At 42.7% G+C, this 19,538-nt stretch overlaps 2 protein-coding genes across 13 annotated transcripts in view; one reads left to right on the top strand and one right to left on the bottom strand.

The window, feature by feature from the left end:
- BPTF (bromodomain PHD finger transcription factor) overlaps window positions 1-9,817 on the top strand; it is a 55,381-nt gene extending 45,564 nt beyond the window's left edge. For 9 of the 12 annotated variants that reach the window (XM_068151104.1, XM_068151109.1, XM_068151110.1 and 6 more), the window contains 5 exons: window positions 2,421-2,594; window positions 3,655-3,847; window positions 4,830-4,914; window positions 6,662-6,848; window positions 8,891-9,817. In XM_068151104.1, the coding sequence (XP_068007205.1) occupies window positions 2,421-2,594; window positions 3,655-3,847; window positions 4,830-4,914; window positions 6,662-6,848; window positions 8,891-8,927 (676 nt within the window). In that variant the 3' untranslated portion in view covers window positions 8,928-9,817. Of the gene's footprint in view, window positions 1-2,420; window positions 2,595-3,654; window positions 3,848-4,829; window positions 4,915-6,661; window positions 6,849-8,117; window positions 8,209-8,890 lie in introns of those variants that run through there. The other 3 variants (XM_068151111.1, XM_068151108.1, XM_068151103.1) reach the window with 2 other exon arrangements.
- On the bottom strand, window positions 9,805-18,956 carry CUNH17orf58 (chromosome unknown C17orf58 homolog). The gene is made up of 5 exons (XM_068151114.1): window positions 18,810-18,956; window positions 16,343-16,960; window positions 16,143-16,223; window positions 14,424-14,615; window positions 9,805-13,847 (listed from the first exon to the last, which is right to left on the bottom strand). The coding sequence occupies exons 1-5, from the start codon at window positions 18,871-18,873 to the stop codon at window positions 13,660-13,662; spliced, it is 1,143 nt and encodes a 380-aa protein (XP_068007215.1). The 5' UTR covers window positions 18,874-18,956; the 3' UTR covers window positions 9,805-13,659.
- Window positions 18,957-19,538: the final 582 nt, after the last annotated feature.

The raw sequence follows: 19,538 nt of genomic DNA, 5'->3' as shown, positions 1-19,538 counted from the left end.
CTCAACAGTGACAACACCAAAAGGTCTGAATTAGTGCTGCTTGGTGGTGGCTTAAGCGCTGGTAACAGAAAGAAACCGGAGTAGTGGAGTAGTGCTTTCACTCCAGTAGTGGTTCTTCATTCCAAATTTAGGGCCAGGACTAGGGGATCTCTGGAGGGTTCCCTTGAGCCTTTTTTGGATTCTAATTAATTTTTTAAAATGAAGTTGGGTTTTTTTACCGTGGTGGTTCAGTATTTCTGACCATTACATCAGTGTGGACAATTGGACTGCTGTCTGTGCTGCCATTACTGCAGGAGGTGCAGACTTCTGATGCCCTGGGTGCTAATTCATTATTGCCTCTAAGGGCTGTCACCAGTCCCACTCCAACAATGTTGTGTTAGGCTGTCATTCAGAAAACTTAGGAGGATGCTCATTGTTGTGGTGCTGACCAGAGGTGGGTGTGTTACTGCTTCTGGTGGTAGTGATAGAACTGTCACAGAACTGAGAGGAACAAATTCCATGAGCAGCGGGATTGGATTGTCAGACCAACTCTTTCCATTGGCTCTAGTGGGCATTTGAGTGAGCCAGTGAAAAATGTGGGCAGAGAGTGAATTTTGGTAGCCTGAATCCAGAACTGTGCTTAAATGCACAGAACAAAACTTCAAGAAAATGAAATGTTAATTGTTGAGTCACATCCTCAGCAATAGGATTTGCTTCTGCTGCTTTGTTATTTGTGATTTCCACATTTTGTATTGTTACAAATGATGACACTGCTGTTGAACCGCGTTATCCTTTCACTGTTTGGAAAGGGATTAGTCAAGTTTGAAAATGGGTTTCTCCTATTTTTTTAATTATTTTTTTTTCATATATAGGCATCAGACAGTCCTCTTTGTTCTGGTGTCTCTCTTCTCCTTCAGAAGAGCGAGATGTGCTGCTTGAATTTGCAGTTTATTATGAATACCCTATGTGCATTTTTTAGGATGTAGTAAGTCCTCCAAAGTCATTCTGTGTTGTGCTTTTATTAATAAGTAAATCTCATTTGTGGTACTCCAGGGTTGCAGGGATTTGCTGATGTTGCGCTGAAGGATGGTCAGTAAGGTTATCCTGTTTGGATTCCAACTGTTAAAGCATCATGTGAGCCCTGTTCACATTCTTGTGGTGAGGTTTAGCATTTACACCTAGACATAAATATGCTTCCCCATCGCCAAGAGCAAACAGACACAGTCCTCTTGGGAAGAGGACATGGGTCACACAGGTGGTGGTGGTTGTCAGGAGGAGATGTGTATCTCCATTCTTAGTGAAAGGTTGGGTTGTGTGATACCTGTCTGTAGGATTTGTCTGACTGAAAATTAAGAGACAAGGCAGGACCCAAATATCTGGGACCCACGTAGAGGCCCAAGAAGTTAAGGATGCTTGTTTTGTGTAACGTGCAGTCCTGTGATGTGTGTAGTGTCCAGAGGGTGGTGCTTTCAGCCTGCCAGATGAGGATGGCAGGCATGGCTCTGGCAGCAGCTGGTAGGTGTTCTCCAAACCCGAGGAAGGTGGAGGTTCTGAGTCAGCTTGCTTGTGCTTAGGCAGAGAGAATGGATGTGTAACTTTGCCCATCTAGTTGATTGTCACAAGTCATAGGTATGTTTTGAGATATCCATACACAAAATGTCAAACATCCTTGCATAATACTTTGCAGTTTTGTCACATCATTCTGTGCAAGGTCCCATTCCCATGAGTCTGTACCTGGTCCCCTTCACTCCGTGTCATACCATACCTGGTTCCCTCACATGGCTGTCTGAGCATAGACATTGTTCTCTGGAGAATGGTCATCGTTCCAACTGGTTGCCAGTTGGAGTAGTTTAATACCTGTTCTTTAGTGCACACTTCCCCAACTGCCTCAAATACAGTAATTCAAATGATGACAACCATGTCCTGCCCCCATTTCTTCGGTACCATGTGACACCACTGTGTACCCCCTGGCTGGTATGCATGTTCCTCCTAGTGTACCTCTCACTCCTAGTTGGTGTTTGCGCTTTGCTTTTATTTTTTTTAAATTAACTGAGACCTGCATTTTCAAATCTTAAGGAAAATGGTTTAGTGGCTCTTGAGCTGCAGTTTTGAAAATGTAAATCTTTTCCTTTGGCCTTGTCTTTTTGTGCCTTTTACAGTTTTTCACACGCACATTGGAGCTATAAGTTTTTAGCCCACTTTTGTCAAAAGTCTGGTTACATATTGATGTGCATTTTAATGAACTGTCAGTTCAAAATTGACCCAAGTGACCTTTCTGACAGAATGAGATGTTAGTTTGTAAGGACAGAGAGCCTAGGAATCAGGGAAACTGAGACAGAAAGTAGGGCAGCAAGAAAGTGCATCAGTGAGAAGTGCAGGGAAAAGTGCCATGCCATTTGAAATGACAATTACATTGTCATTTTCATTGTGAATACTTTTAGGTTCTATATTGGCTGTGATCTTTGTACTAACTGGTATCATGGAGAATGTGTTGGCATCACAGAAAAGGAGGCTAAGAAAATGGATGTGTACATCTGTAATGATTGTAAACGGGCACAAGAGGGCAGCAGTGAGGAATTGTACTGTATCTGCAGAACACCTTATGATGAGTCACAGTGAGTTCTGATAGAACCTCTTCTTCCATGTCTAGGTAGCAAACTGCTCTGACTGTGCTTACCTGTTCCTTAAAAAGAAAAAAAAAAAAACACACAAGAAAAGTTATTCTGCATATGTCGTATTCCTTAGTAATGCAAACTGCTTTTCAGTAATTGTCTTCCCCTCCAGAATGTTTCTTATACAGTAAATGTTTAGGAAAAGTGGAGTTTTCAGGGTGGTCAAAATGTGTTGGGATGTGGCTTTGGTTTTTGGTTTGGTTTGGTTTGGTTTTTTTTCTTTTAACTCAACTTGATGTGCTTTAAATTTGGATTGATTTTGGTTTTCTTTCCTTTTTTTTTTCTTTATTTTTTTTTAATATGGTTAAAGGATGGTTAGGAAGATTACATTGCAATGGTTAGGAAGATTACATTGCAATGGTTAGGAAGATTACATTGCAATGGTTAGGAAGATTACATTGCAATGGTTAGGAAGATTACATTGCAATGGTTAGAAAGATTACATTGCAAATGTAGTATTTAGTGGATGTTATTTTTTTTTTTTCTGTGTTTTGGTCTGGGTAGAGAGCATGATTTTGGTTGGGGGGTGTATGGTTGGTATCTTTTACTTCTAAGGCTTTGTGTCACAGAACTTCCCTTCTGTGCTAAGAGACAAGACTTGAAGCTTCTGTACGAAAAATATTTGTACGGAGCGAAACGAGCCCCTGGTGTTTGTGCAAAATGTGTCTTGAATTGTTTTGGAATACTGGTTGGGTGAGACCTCTGGCATTACACTCTTCTTTCAACTCTAAAGCAGAGGAATGATTTTTGAACTCTTGCTTGCTTTGAAAGTGTCTAGTATAAAATGTAGGGGGTTTGAAATGGTCTTATCTAGCCTGTTTGTAAATAAAAAATCAGTTTGAATAGTGCAATTAGAATGTGCCAGTCTGAAATACCACCTCACACTGTCCTGTTTAAACATGCCAAGTATGTGCTTGTGTGCAGGGGATTGCAGGTTGATGTGTTTAAATGTAACCTTCAAATTAATCAGATCAAGGCACTGACACTTCTTTGGGTCTTGCAGATTTTACATTGGCTGCGACCGATGTCAGAACTGGTATCACGGGCGCTGTGTTGGCATCTTACAAAGTGAGGCAGATCTCATTGATGAATATGTGTGTCCACAATGCCAGTCCACAGAAGATGCCATGACTGTGCTCAGTCCACTCACTGATAAAGACTATGAAGGTTTAAGAAGAGTGCTACGTTCCTTACAGGTGAGAATAAGGATTGCAGCAAAATCGAGCTGCTTCTGTCACTATAGGATGCATCTAGTGATTCGTGGAGTAGGTTTTGATTTGCAATTGTTTGAGACTTTGTTTAAAAGGAAATAGCAAAGCTATCTTTTTTCTTTTCTTTTTTTTTTCTTTAGCTAGAAATGCCTCTGTCAGCTGCAGACTTGATTGGCATTGTGCTGAGGAGGATTTACAGTAATTAGCGTATCACTGTTTCTGAGTTAGTGAAACTAAACATCTCTGCAGTGCTTTTAAAGGAGGCAGATTTGCTGAAAATACCAAAAGGCAGAGTATTGGCCTAGCTGAACAGTATGTAGAAGGTGCAATGTTCTATTCTTAAATTAGCCTGAAAGGATTCCTGATTTACATTTCTGTGCAAGAAATTCACTCGCAAGAGTGAATAGGTTTCAGCAGTGTTCTTAGCAGAAAGTTGCTGCCAGCATGTCAGTGATGACATCCTGAGAACTGTGTGCTGCAGCAGTCATGTTTCTGCTTTCTCTGTCACTCTCAAATGTGCCTTTTCTGCTACAACCGTAGAGAATGTTTAAGAATTTTGGGTAAAATAATTGTGTGGTAACAGAAATCCTAAAAGAACAATACTGTATGTTTTCCTGTGTTTTGCAGACATATGAAAACAAATTAGAGTACTTGAAGGTGAAGACAGTGGCCCAGTTCTGGGTGCAGAGTGCCAAGCACTCTCATTAAATCCATTAAATACTTCTCTGGGCAGCCTTTTTAGCAGCGACCTCTTGTGTCTGGATTTCATATTGTTCCGTTTTGAAGACTTGGCCACTGACACAGAGATTTAAAACTTGACCCAGTCATCAGATGAAAACTCACTACCTTTTCATCTAACATTGCCCTTCTTAACTCTAGGCCCCAACAGATAAAAGTGTAATGAAAATATTTAGCAATAAAATAGTGACCACTTATTTTTGGTAACTATCTCTTGTTTTCCTGACAGGCTCACAAGATGGCATGGCCATTCCTAGAACCAGTAGACCCCAATGATGCTCCAGATTATTATGGTGTTATTAAAGAGCCAATGGGTAAGTTTCTGAGTAACAGCTCAGTGGGTTTGGGGATTTGGATATCAAGTTACCTGCTGACCATTTCCATCCAGGGAGCTTAAAGATATGTACTGCAGAATAGACAGTTTTTTGCAATCAGACAGTGGGATTTCTCATGGATATACTTAGAAGTTCATGAGGGTTAATACATCTGTTTGTAGGTTGGCTCCTTCACCCTAAATACTGTTGGTCTAACATGAAATGAGAAATCCAGTGCAGCAGTTTGACAGAATTCTGGTTTGTGAATTGATTTCAAGAGAACAATTTTACTGTTTTACTTTGCTTGAGGGTTGGTTAGGGTTTTTTTCTGCCTTTTTCTGCATCAGTTCCTCCAACCAAGTGTGGGGAATGTACTCTAAAGTTTGAGGAAATGGTGCTGAACTTGGAATTTAAAACTATCCTCATCTGATTTGATAGGATACTAACTTCATACTGGATGTCTTTTTGGTTTCGAAGCTGTGTGAACAAGAATTATTCAAATGTGTTGTGTATCTGAAGTAAAGTGGAAGAGGAAATGCTGCAGCTTGACAGTGTTTTACTCTGAGCTTACTAGACTTTACCAGCCAGCTGGGAATAAGTGAGATAAACCCTCAAGTGTGACACCTTGGTGCTGCCTCAGCTCTTGGGTGCTTTGCTGATGGTTCCTGTCTGGGGCTGTCACTCAAACCCTGCCTGCCTGCTGCCACAAAAGGCTCCCATGTAGCTCAGTCCAGCTTTGATCCAGCACCCAGCCCTTAGCCATGCTGCCTCTGAGATGTTAGGCAAGTTAAATTTAGTCCCTTGGTAAAATTGCAGCATGTTGACTGAAGGTGACACATTGCTGAGGAATGCACTCTTCTTCTGTTCCAAAGTTGTGGGTTGTGCTGTTAGGAAAACCCTAACCAGCTCCTGTTCCAGGGGATTAAAGTTTATAAGGAAAGCTCAAATAACAATAATAATATGAAGTGTATTGAATGAAGTAAACAGAAGTGTGGTTAGCCCTTTCTGACCTGAACTAGCAGGAAAATTCAGTTGTAGGGATACAAAGTAAATGTGTCTCACACAGTAGCTAATGCAGGCCCCTCTACACTTGTTTTCATGCATTCTGGCATTTCAAAATAGGCACTTTAAGGGCATTTTCAGAGGGCAGGTTGTTGTTTTTCCAGCTAAAGTGCCATGATCCATTTAGCTATAGTTATAATTGGCAGTGCTTGTTCTTCATTTTTTAAATTTACATTTGCATGGTGGCTAGTCACTGAGATGAGGGCTCTAATCCTGCACATGAAATCTCTTTCATCTGTGCCCTGTGCCATATGCAGATATGCCCCCAAGAATTGAGAGTTCACTCAAAGCCAGTTATGAATTCCAGTAAGAAATAATGAGGTTTAGGTAGCTGTTACCTGTATACTTGTGGCTCTCGGTCTCAGTGAGGGCTGTATAGAAAGTAAAAGTACATGCATCCAGATTCTGACTTTCCCACCCACCCCTGGCCTTAATTCTTCAAAAAAAGCAAATTTCTGCAAAAGCCCTCAGTTTTCCAAGACCATTTTGATCCTTGCATTTCAATTTAGCTGCAGACAATATACTCATGGATCAGTGTTTATTCTGAAGGAGATATACTGGTGTCACCACCTCTCAACCAGCGCTCCTGGAAAAGCAAGTCACTTTTGTTTGCCACAAACCTGACAGAGTGCACTTTTGCCAAGGATGAAAATGTCTCATTTAATAAGCTTTTGTTTCTCCCAAGACCTAGCCACCATGGAGGAAAGAATTCTGAAGCGTTACTACAAAAAGGTGACGGAATTTGTGGCGGACATGACCAAAATTTTTGATAACTGTCGTTACTACAATCCCAGTGACTCCCCTTTTTACCAATGTGCAGAGGTTCTGGAATCATTCTTTGTACAGAAACTAAAAGGATTTAAGGCGAGCAGGTAAGCTCAAGTGTAAGCTCAAGCTCAATCATCCTTGTTTTCTTCTCCCCTAAAATCTCCTTAATACTTTTATAAACTTATCTTACACTTGATACAGGCATTTGCCTCTCCTTGCACTTTCCTGGACAACTGCCTTGCTTTTGAAGGGGGATAAAAAAAACCACTTCTGTAATAGCCAACTGTCATCTTCTGTCAAAATCAAGGTTTATGGTGTTGTGGAGGTTATTTTCTAATGTTTATTCAGTGAGTGGTTAGATGCAAATCTACGCAGTACCATAAATGTAGAAGATTTGAAGGATGCTTTCAGTCATTCCTGCGTAAAAGTTAATTTCTGATCAGGACCAATACTGCGTCTGAGTGCTGAAAATATTCTGCCTGTAGTCAGTACTTCTAAGATGCTAAAATGAGACAGTCCCTCTGTGAAACTTAGAATACAATGAAAGAAATTAAAACACTTGTGGTTTTACTACTTATGTCATCATTTTTATGATTTACTGTATTTGAAAGACAGGCAGGGAGTAAGGGAAGGACCATAGAGCACGAGTAAGGGAAACAGGAAACACAAAGAAAAGTTTAAAGTGGGACATGGAAAACTACACACAATTCAACATTCACTATTTCAAATTAAACTTCTTTTCATGATGTTTTGCTGTGGAAGGCTCAGTGTAGAGCATTTCCTGAAGGAATCTGTGTGCTGCTCTCCTGCCCTGGCCAGCAGCACGTACGCGGCATGGTGCGACACTGCTGGGGTCATACCCTGGTGTTCGGTACAGCTGTTCCCAAAGGCAGCTTGCTCACAACACTGGCAGTGAGCAGCTTTCTCCATGTCACTGCTGTGTTCTAGCATGAGCCAAGTGTAACTGAGTTACACTTGTCAGCTGCCCTTCAGCATTGCTGAGAAATGCGCTGTGCATAGCAGTTCACTTCGGACCAGAGCTGTGCCAGGCTGAGATACTAATGCAGGATTATATCCATTGGTAATTAGCTAAATTAAAAGCTCTCTTTTATAGCCACTGCTGTGGAAGCTGTCTCACTTTCTGTATGCAGCAAGAGTAGGGTTGATAAAAGAAGAGATCCAATTAATTAGCCCAGATTTTTTTCTTCCCCATTTAATACCATAGTAATTTTATTGTTTTTTAAATCAGGTAGTTTTCCACTCATGTTTCTGTCATCTTGCTTTGCTGCTTGCCCAGCACACTCACTTCATTGCTGCATCTTAGTTGTTACTGGTTTTCATTTATACCATCCATGTTCTTTCTTTTCTTGCAGATTGTGATATCTTTAGTCTAAACTTTTTATCTGGAATCAGAACTTGATGTTGGGGTCACTTTCTTTTATTGTACAATTCAATGACATTAACCTGCCCTAAAAATCCAGATCGTTTGTCTAAAAAGTGCAGGTGGTTGGGGTTTGGTTACCAGCAGTCACTATGGTAAACAAAAGTGTAGTAACAACAAAAATCAACTGTCCAATTCCTCCAATAATGTATTCAGAACAATGCACAAGTCATCCTGGAGACCATGTACTGTTTTATTTTCAGTCACTAATAAAACTGTCAGTGTCAAAGAGGAGTTTTGCTGAACTGTGATTAGCAAAAATGTGTTTTTTTACAAGCCTGTCCAGTTCTATTCAGTTAACCCAAAGACTTCTTGAAGAAATTTAAGCAAATGTTTAGCTTATTATAAATAGCCACAATTAAAAATGCCTTTTTGCTTTTCATTTGATGGACTAGGATTACATAAACATGAGAGTAAAACTGATTCCGGGCACTTTGGGATGGGCCAGTGGCACTTTGGGACGGGCCAGTGCCAAACTGAATTTTGCAAGTGCTGAAAAATGTGTGCACTGTAGGAGAAAATGTGTTTTGAAATGGAGAGAGGATGGTTTTCAGTTCTTTCTTCCTGAAGGGGTCAAAAAAAAAATAAAGCAAGCAACATGGTGGTAATTTCCTCCTTGTGATTTACCCTTGGCAACACCTTGCAGCAACTGTGTTCTCCAAAATGAAGGGTGCTTAATTCTTCACTTTCTTCTGTATTCTGCAGGTCCCATAACAACAAACTGCAGTCTACAGCTTCTTAGAGTTCAGCGTGTTGACCTAACACACGAGCAAGGATCTGGTTGTCTGACATTTTTTAATTGGGAAGCCAGATGTTTTTAGTCAGGTTATCCTGACAAGACTTGATGTAAACTGCCTTTTTATTGGTCACAGCAGTCAAATTCTTAGTCTTGGCTTATTTTGTCCAAAGGACAAAGAAATATAAAAATCAGCAGCACCACTTTCTTGTCAAGATCAAATTGTTGTACTATTGTGGCAAAAGCAGGAAAACTTTGTTTTGTTGGAAGGAGAGAGAGAGAGAGAAAGAGAGCAAGAAAAAAAAAAGATACAGTAAATGGGGTCCCGATTAACTCCATGGAAATGCCACGTCTGTTCTTCAGTGAAGAAGCTGGTTTAAAGTCCACACAGAAAACTTTGACTGTATTTATTTATTGTTGCAAAAAAGACGCTTTTTTATCGCTGCCCTCATTTGTCAGCTAATTATTTTTTCTTATAAAACCCAGCCCCGGTTCCATGTAATCCATTCTGTATCCTAACATGATTCCTGTAGGTAAAAGTACAAGAAGACCTCTAGATGTCTTTTCTTTCTATGAAAGGAGCTGCTATGTACACATGTGCACACACACAGGACTGGGAATCAACAATGAGTTTATCATTCATGGTAGAGAAAAACAATTAAGCTTGCAGAAAAGTTGGGCTGAGCGGTCATGGACTACAGACTCTGTTGCCTTGAACATTAACAGTACAATTCGTCATTTACTCTGCACCAGACTGAAATGAGTAAAATCTGTTTGAAGGTATCTTGTTTGTAAACATTTGTCAGATTCTAATTTTTTTTTTCCTTTTGTATTAAAATTCAAAATATGGATGTATATGAAACAAAATAAATGGAGATCATTGTTCTCCCCACAGATGTTAGGTGTCTTTGAGTGTGCGCTGCTACGTCTCTAATGCTTTGGGGATCTGTTCAGAAGGTACCTGAGCTAACAGGGGAAGGAAGCAGCCAGGGGACTGGACTGTATTTTGCTCCAACAGTAGCCATTACTGCATTTCATCCTTAAGAAGCTGCTGGCCCTTTGTAAAATGTTTACAGCACTGACGAAATTGCTGCACCAGATAACATGTCAGGAAGGATCCTGTGTGGTGTCACTGCCCCTGCCGCACTTGGTGCCGTTTTGCCAAGTGCTCTAGGAACAGCCACTGCTGTACCTTTGGAGGCCCTCTGGGCCGCTTCAGCATTTCCTGTGCAAGGAGGATGTTGCTGTGAGGGATAAAGGGAAGTCAGAAGCAGCAGCAGATTGCAGATGCCATTCCACACTGGTATCTCAGTGACTCGTACATGGTACCTGTCAGTAGTTTCCCAGCTGTGGTTTGTCTGCGGCTCCTCACCCGCCCAAGTAGCTCCTCTTGCTCTGTTACCTTCGGTGACCTGGGCTCGGCCTGCTTCCTGGATGAGCTCCTTTTGGATTTAACCTCACACCTTGCTATGCAAGAACCTTCTTCTGCTATTTTTCTCAAAAAGATGTTGCTACTGCCCACACTTTCTTGCAGTGACAGCCTCAGGTGTACAGCTTCTAGGGGGCGTTATCTAATGAGTACCCGTGGGGTTTTGTACTTAAGCAGTGTTGTTGTTCAATCTCTGTGTGAGAAGTCAAAAGAACTGTTCAATGTGGAAACCAGTAAAGCCACTTCTGCTTCTGGAAGGGAAGGAAGAGTAGCTGTGTTTAGGTTCTGTTGTCCTTAGACAAACATGCTGCACATTCTATGCCTTCTTGTTTTAATGCAACAAGGGGAAAAATCACAACTCCTCCCAGTGTTGGAACATATCCTGCATCTCAGCAAGACCCCACAGTATCTCTGTACTATTTCTTCCTGTCTGATGCATATAAGCTGATTGACAACTTCCCTACCTGTAGGCAACAGAGTGCTGTTTTTACCAAACTGTGGCAAAACTGCAGAGTACTTCTTTTGTACCTTACAGGACACATCCTAGACAAACAATGTGTTAGCCATGGATTTGGTGGTGTTTCTAATGAAACATGGAATCATGTTGCTGTGTATAGGTCTTGCAGAACTACCTGTGACTCGGGTCGATTAGGGAATCAGCCATCTGTGCAGCTTAATGGTGCTGAGAGCTTCATGTACTGTCTCCACTTGCCACCAACTCACTGAGGTCCTTTTCTCCATCTTTTTCAAGTGGTGATCTTTTTCTAGTGAAATGGTGTTCCTGCAGATTCATCACTTCCCATTAATACCTTCCTTGGTAAGTTAGTAAGATCTGTGATCTCTGCTCAGTCCCCTTCCTCTCTGTATTTTTGTTTCAAAATGGTTGTTTACTGTAACAGATTTTGATGATGTGAGCTGTACTTGCCTTTTGTCTCTTCAAACAAATTTGCAGTGATTATTATTGGCCTAGATTTAGTTCATGCTAAAGTTCTTGGGGATTTAAAGTATAATTGAGAAGTTAACCCAAAAGCCTTGAGTAAACCCTTTGGAAAGACAGGAAGACAATATTCCTGGACACCTGGATTTGTGTATTGGCTGTGAATTTTTATACTTATCCCCCTGGGGGGAAAAATGATTTACTGTACGGTACCAAAATCACTGTGGCAGCTACTGCATGTCAGTGCTGGGCTCTCTGTAGCGTCGTTAATGCTGTGGGGTATTGTTAGAGCGAGTGCAAGCCTCTGGCAATCCACCTGATCTGGGATCTGATTTTCTTCAGTGCCTTAGCTGGCAAAATGTAAGATCAGCCCTTATACTCCTGCTCCAGCTGTGCCTCAGCTGGGCCGTGACACACAGTGGCTCTGCTCAGCTGTTGCGGTGTTTTAAGGGGTGATCTCCCAAGCTGAAAGGTGAGGGCTTTGTAATGCAAAGAGATCAGAACAAATTCCTCTCCAGGCTTGCTTGTGAGCAATAGCTGTACCTGACTGGTGCAGGCAGTGTCAGCTGCTGCTGCTTTACTGGGGCTGTGGATATCCTTAGCACTGGTACACAATTATTTATCTGAGAGACAATCAGCTGAGACTCAGCCATAGATGTTGTTCCTGTACCCACACTTGGTCTGGTTTAGATTACAGCAGTGTCTTGGGGGTGGCCAAGGGTGTTTAATGGCTGCTCTGGGTAGTGACTGCAGGACTTGCTGATTAGTCCTGGACTTTGTTGAAAATAGAAACAGAGAAACTCGAGATGCACATGTAACCCTTCCTCCTTCCTTCTCCTGTCCCTCCCAGTCCACTCCAGTGCTTTGATTGAGTGCCAGGAACAGTCATTCTGCCAAATCAAAAGCCCCCTCAAAGTCTCTCAGGAAAATTCCATCTGTATCTGCTGCACTCTGTGCAAAATCTTTCACATAACTGAAGAGAGACACCACAGTTTTCAGACAGATAAAAGCTATGAGTAAATGTCTGTCCTATAGTAGCAACCTTTGGGGGCCCAAGGTATGTTTGCTTATGGCATTTGGTTCCTATTCCATACCAAGAAATACTTCATAGTGTGACTTACTGCCCCTCCACAACTTGCAGTAGCTTGTCAGTGCCACTGAATCAAGCTGCAGATGTGCATGAGTAGGATTACGTCAGAAATACCTTTGCTTCAAAACAGAAAATGCTTGTAGAAGCCATTGCTTCCTGGTTTTTATCTAAATAAACATCTTTAAATTCCCAGATGACTTCTCAGACAAGATGTCTTTGCTACATAAGCTTTTTGGATCTTTCAGAACCCAGGAGATGGTGAACCCAGAACCCCAAGAACACTTTAGTGTCAGACTTCTGATTCGTGAACACCTACTCTTGGAACTGCCAACATCAAGATCCCTTTTGCAGGCATTTCACAGCTTTTGCTATCCCACGACATTAAAGGTACTGGAAGATTGTATCTTCAGTTCCAAAAGTAATTTTACTGATGTGCAAGGGCAAAGTTGGTGACAATTTTCAAGGGAAAATGATATTCAGTACATAGTTCTGCGACTGAGCTTCTAAGGGCTGATAGTGTAAGCAGACACACAGAATGTGGTTGTGATTCTGTGCTGCTTGTGCATCCCTTGGCATAAACTGGCATCCTTACTTGTGAGCCCAACTGGGGTCTGAGTAGAGCAGTCACTCCCTTTGCTGTCAGTGTGTTCATACACAGCTGGTTTGTATGCCTCATGTGAAAATCCTGCTCTGAATGAAGAGCAGTGACATGTTTAATGGTAGGGATGTCCCCAAGGATACCAAAGCAATGCAAACAGTAATTTGGGTTTATTGGTTTCTTTTGAATCAACTGCAGGGCATCCTTGAAGGCATAATTCTGTGAAAACACAGTGGTCACACTCTAGATGACACCACAGCTTTACCTACACTGTCTGTTGTAAGGGTTCAAAGTGCTGTTATTTCCTGTGTACCTAGAGCAATGCCTCCAGAGGTTCATGTTACAGTTACTACAGATTACTGGGGATGTGTTACAGCAGAGGATGTTGTGATGAACTGTGGCTCTGGAAATGGCTGGAAGGAATTCATGGCTAGTTGATGTTTCCTGTTTTCTTCAGTGTCCTGATGGTGTATAGCACACTGACACTTGTGCTGAGCTTCCCAGTCTACTGGTGCCTAGTCAAGATGTTCAGTTAGTGTTTGCCAAAGCACAAAGCAAGTGTCCCATCACCAGTAGTTCCAGAGGTGAAGACAATACCTTCTGCTGCTGCTGCTGAATCATGGCCAGGTCTGTTCTGGTAGGTGAATGCTGCTGCCTTTGTCCCAGATGGAGGTTACTGGAGCCTTATCTACACTTGGTCTGTGCTGCCTGCACTTTGCGGTTCCTCTTCCTGTTGAATCTCTTCACGTAGCTGCTGCTGCTTCGCAGCAAACCATCCCCGGGCCGCAGGCGCCCACGCAGAAACTGCAGCAGGTTGGCAGGGATCTGTCGTCTCTTGTGGTAGATTTGACCCATCACAATGTACCTGCTGCCTGCAAAACAAAGGAGACCTCTGTGCTGTGAAGAGGAAAGCACAGATTCATTCCTCTGCTCGCTCTAAGGGCATTGGATTTATGAACAGCTGTGAGGTGGTACCCTGCAGAATACATCCTGAAGGTCTAGCTGAGCACAGCAGAACCCTGAGGTTCAGAGGGACTTGTGAGTTATGCTTGCACAGAAATAATGGTTTACTGTGTTCTATTGCAATTAGTATTAAAAAAAAATAGCTTCCACTATTTGGTAAACTTGCATTTAGCAAGAAAACTGGACGAACAAAGACACCATCTTAAGCCCCTGCTTCTATTTTCTGGGCAATCCTGAAACTCTGCCATCACTTGGGAACTGGATACCTTTAGGGATAGACTACACTGCCACCTGACTTCACACTGCTGGTTGTCTTCTGAAATCTGAGAGAAACTGGGGAGGGAAAAACCCTCCAGTTGAACAGTAAATACTTTCTTTTCTCCAAGAGATGCCCAAAGCCAGGATAAGCCTATTAAAGCAGGGCAGACTGAAGCTGCACTGCATGCAGGAGGAACAGCAGAATGGATTTAGCTGGAATTGTTTACCAAGTTTGAAGTCTGGACAGGGTTTACTGCAGTTCAAACTATCCAGAAGCAGAATGTGAACTCGAAAGAAGAAGCCATCAGGAGCAACATAGAGGCGACTCATCTTGTATAATCCATCGCTGTTTACCAGCAGTGTAACCAAGTGGACTCCGTTCCCCAGGCTTTCCACGCTGTAAACAATTCCATTCACTGCTGCTTCAAGGAAAGGGGGGAAAAAAAAGGCAAGCATCAGATTATGGATCTTGGTGGCAATTCAGGGTATGTGTGCAGGGTCTCCTTGAAAAAGCTGCAAAGTGTCAACAGAAATTCCTTGGCTCAAGAGTGAGAAGGCTTGAGAGCAGGAGTAGCTTCAAACAATCACATTCGATGAGGTCATCACCTTAGCTGTTGCTGAGTTACTAACCACCTCGTGCTTTATAAAATGTTTCAAAAGAGATGCTTTCAGTACTGATGCTCTAGTGCTGGTTTCCACCCTGCTATGTACCAACTGGACCTATTTGCCCAACAAAGCAAAATTTTAAAATGTGACTCTTCCCAGTCCAAAGCTAACCTGCTAATGAAACACTTCAGCCTTGGGAAGACAGCACTCTTGGCATGCTGGCCCAGACACCAAGCAGGCCATGTTATGTGCTCAGTCACTTCATGTTCTCCACCCAGCTTCTGGTTTTGGCAAGATGGAGCTGACTGCAGAAAACAACAAAGGCGCTGGGTAGGGCAAACAGGGCTTCTGTAACTGGCCTGACACCTGCCCCACCAAGGAAGAGCTCTGGCTCAGTCCTTTATCTTCAATCTGCACTGTGAATATAAAGAAACAAAAGCTCTGACTGATCACTGTGATGGAACCTTGGCTGATCTGTTGCTCAGACTGTTTATTACTTAGCTTTTCAATTTAAAGGGTGAAATGAGACCCTCAAGGGCTGAAAAACACAAAGCTTGGGCTGCCGTAAGCCCTATGTTTGACAGGAATGCATGACAGTGATAAAAAATAAAGAGCATAACATTTGTAGAAAGCACTTCCTGACTTCTCCATTTAGAGAAAACAGATGTCTCCTAACGTGTTTATATTCTACAAATGGAAACATCTGTTACCATGAGGTTTGTATTTTGCTTATCTCTTTAAAATACTGTGAGAAAAAGTTGGTATCTCACAGCTTTGTAAGCACAAAGCAAGGCTTTGTTCTGAAAATGTTCTTCAGGAGTCAGTACAGAACCACCAGTCTATCTTCTACCATCTTTATCTCCATCAGCTTGGACACAATGACTAAGACACTGAGTCCTGAAGAACTTCAAGGAGACTCTGCTATACAGAGAGGATCACAGTTTTGTTTGGGTCTCCATTTTATTTTCATTTGAAACTTCAGCCCCCAAAACCACAAACCTGCTCTGATTAGTAAGAAGTAACAAACACACTACAATGTTTTATTTTGGAATATTTAAAGCAATTGGTCTTCAGTCCTGCTGACCAGCAGCAAGACAGCTGTCTTCCTCCCAGATGTGGAAAGCAGAGGAACCAGAAATGAGCAATACTGACCCAAGGTTGCAAAAGAGCAGTGTAAGACTTGGAACTGTTTGTTGTAGTTATAAAGAGCTGTGATGAGTGCCTTAGTAATTATTTAACATACTCAGTAAAATCTTATCTTAAAAGCAGAAGTGAAATGTCAGTAAGAGATGACCAAAGTTGGCCTGTGCTTTGTGAGGCTAAAGGAGGACACAGCTTACCAAATTCACTGGTGCAGTAGGCCTCCACCTCGTCTCTCTCTTTCCTGCACTCGCTCAGGCATGCCTTATCCTTACCAGCATCTGCAACAAGCACAGAGACTGAGGGGCAGCAACAGGCCCTTTGGGGATATTTCATCCCAGCTAGGCCACCCAGTCTTTAGACAGTTCAGGGGAAGTCTATCCTCTGCCCATCCCCTTACCTTTCTTCAGTGCACTGAAGTGGTAGGACAAGCTGGATGGCTGGCGGTTGGTGACCCAGGAGGGTTTGCTGATCCCTTTCAAGGGATCAGTGTGTTTGTAGGAGATTATCTTGCCTGGTCGGTTGAAGTGATCCAGCATGTTAGGATCATTCAACTCAGCTGCTCCAGAGTCTGGGAAAGGCTGAGTCTCCACTAAGGATATCACCTTTGGGTAGGAAGGTGCTGCATGGTGGAATTGAGCCGACACGCTGTTGGCAGCCTCCGCCAGCCGCCTGTCCGCCTGCTTCCTGTTTGCATGGTTGAAATCAGAGGAGGCAGGAGAAGACCTCTTATTTGGGCTCTCCAGAGACAGGGTCCCTCCATACTGCAGGAGGTGTTTTCTCAGCCCTGTGCTGTTTTCTAGAGGTTTGGTTTGTTTCTTTTTGTCTGATGAGGAGATGATCTCAGGTCTTGGCCATGGCAGGTTGGCAGGAAGCAGATGCCAGCGTTCTGTGTGATTCTCCCTGGTGCTGCTGGTGCCCCAGGCTGGCAGCTTGACTGGGCCAGGTGCAGCAATTGCTAAGCTGTAAGCATCTTTGCCGAGGGTCTGACTGGGTTTCTCAGCGTAGGACAGGGATCCTACACACACAGAAAAGGAGAAAATTAGCATTTTCCATTATTTTTTCCATCTGCTGCTGAATGGGAAGTACATAGCAGCTTTGAGGCTGTAGTCTGTAAGTGAGGACAAGACTATGTAACCGACAAATAGTTCAAAAGACAAATTTCAGTAGAGTTCCTCATCCTATGTACTCTGGTAAGCTCAGGAGAGAGAATCCAGCTGCGTGAGCAAAACAGGAGATTTGCATTTTTACTTTATTATTGTTGCAAATTAAAAACATGACTTATAAACAAATCCTTTTCTCAAAAGCCTGAATCCCCAGGGAGCATCTGAGGAAACAGGCTTCATGGTGCCATCAGGGATGCTTGTTTAAAAGACCATGACAACAGAACTATTTGGTTTTCCCATCCTTTGCATGCCTTAACGACATTGTCATCTGGACTCTTTAGCAGCTTTGGGCTTTGAACACTACTGAAAAGATCTTTATCCACAGTTTTGGGTCTCTGACTTTTTCACCAGGGAGTTGTATGGCAGCAGCAGCGTAGGCCAGTCACTAGGCTGTTGCTGCTAATAATTATTTCAAGGTCTTTTCTAAAGCTGAGGGCATAAGGGCTGAGAAAGTGAGGAAGTGTCTGGGAATCAAGTGAAAAATGGAAAGGCTTAATGACACTGTTCACACAAGCTTGACAGTCACCCAGCCCTTCATTTATGCCTTCTAGGACCTCACAAAGCAAAATGGCCTTCATTATAGCCTGGGAAGAGATAAATTTCCCCTTACAGTTAATTTTGCTTCTACTTCAGTCCTTCACTGCATGCCTTTAGGTAGCCAGCAGAGTTTTAAAACAGTTCACCCACACACAGCCGCTGTCTGTGGTTAGCATCGTGTAGGAGGCTGATCCAAACTCCTTGTGTGAAAAGAGATATTTGACATACACAGATGAACAGCATCCTGATTTATCTTCTATAACTGACTCAACTGCTGACCTTGCCACTTCTCCCCCTTCACTCTCACCAGCTGCTGTCATGGGAAAGATTCCCTGATATTTGGGCTGGCCACATGTAAAGTCAAAAGAATGTCCACGAAGAAAGGGGTGGAAGAAGTCTAAGCTAAGGAAGGGAATAGACAAGGGTGGTTTGGAGATGGTTCACTATGAAGCTGTGAACCCTGAACAGGTGTTTTGGACTTAAGTTTTGTAAGTATACTTTCCTACCAGTTTATCATGCTTTCTCAGCCATAGGTTGAACAAGAAATAGTTTTTTTTCCTCTGCTTAATCTGTTCAGGACTTTGAGGTTCATTCACTTATGCCCATCTAGCTCCTGAAACTCAAGGAATTCAGCTACAGCATATCCTCTCCTGGACTTCTCTTTCCCAAGGGAATAGATGTAGATCTTATCTCTGTCCCATCAGTGAGGTACTAAGAAAAAGAAAATAAGCCTGTTTAGGACAGCTTGCTGCAGGCACATGACAGCACAGAGCACACTGCAATAAATTACATTAGAAATCTGGAGCTGACAGGTGAAGGGAAAGGGAGACAAAAAGGGAACAGTCATACAGACATTAAGAATAATTAAAAAAACAACAGATGTAGAAGCAAGTCAAACTCCAACTGCTGAACGATAGCTTAGCAGGATTCAGGGCACCAGCTCTGTGCCTGCTCCTGGCTCCCTGCTTTCAAATACTCTGACATTCTTGTCCCACAAATGCCCTGAAATGTTTCTTTTTTGAGCCCTTACATGATTACCACCACCCCTGCTGAAAAGACCAGCTGAGGAGAGCTGCATGGCCAAGAATTTGTAGTAATGGTTCAGCCTCCCCTGAAAGCAAAGGCAAACATGCCCCAGCCCCACTGCCCCTGCAACAGACTTACCAACCACTGAGCTGGAAGGTGATCTAATGACAAAGCAGAGGAGCCAGAACACTTTGGTTGTCATTTTGAAGTAAAGTTTTTCCAGACTCCAAATGAACTGGAGTCTTTTATGCCCTTCCCCTGATTCATGCTAATGAGAGGCAGCCTTAAGGGAAACAGGAATCCCTGACTGGACAACCCACTGGAGAAGGACCAAGCTGCTGTGGTCCCAGCTAGCCTCCCACTGCCCATGCCTAGGAGTGCATGGGGACATCCCCCTTACCCCTACAGACACAAGGCTATACTACCTCTCTCTCTCAGTAACTTAAAGCTGTATGCTTTTAGCAACCATTTTTATTCTGGGGAAGGGTTTGGCTTCCCATGGCATTCTGTAGAGAAAAATCACAGAGAACAGGTATGGCTTGACAGGATATGGAGAACAATGTTCTGAAGTGCAGCTGAGAGATGCTGCCACAAGCATCACCTCTGGCATTCAGGGGCTGCACAGCATGTGTGTGCATTAAAATTAAATATGTTTAGGTATTTCTGGCCACCTCCAATTCACAGTTGGTAACCTCCTCTGTTAGTTTAAGGAACCCAGTGATTCTTTTCAGATTGAAACACACAGCAGTTATGTTCTGCCCAAGGGACAACTCTGGTGACTCCAAATAAAGTTTTCTTTTTTCAATCTGTGTTTGTTAACACAAAGAACTCTGCAAATTTTCACACACCCAGACAACCCTGCTTTCC

This window comes from Melanerpes formicivorus, unplaced genomic scaffold (assembly GCF_026170545.1).
Source record: "Melanerpes formicivorus ecotype bairdi unplaced genomic scaffold, bMelFor1.0.p_v2 SCAF_21, whole genome shotgun sequence".
NCBI lineage: Eukaryota > Metazoa > Chordata > Aves > Piciformes > Picidae > Melanerpes > Melanerpes formicivorus.
The sequence above is the reverse complement of the archived record's forward strand: the minus strand, read 5'-3'. Positions and strand labels throughout refer to the sequence as shown.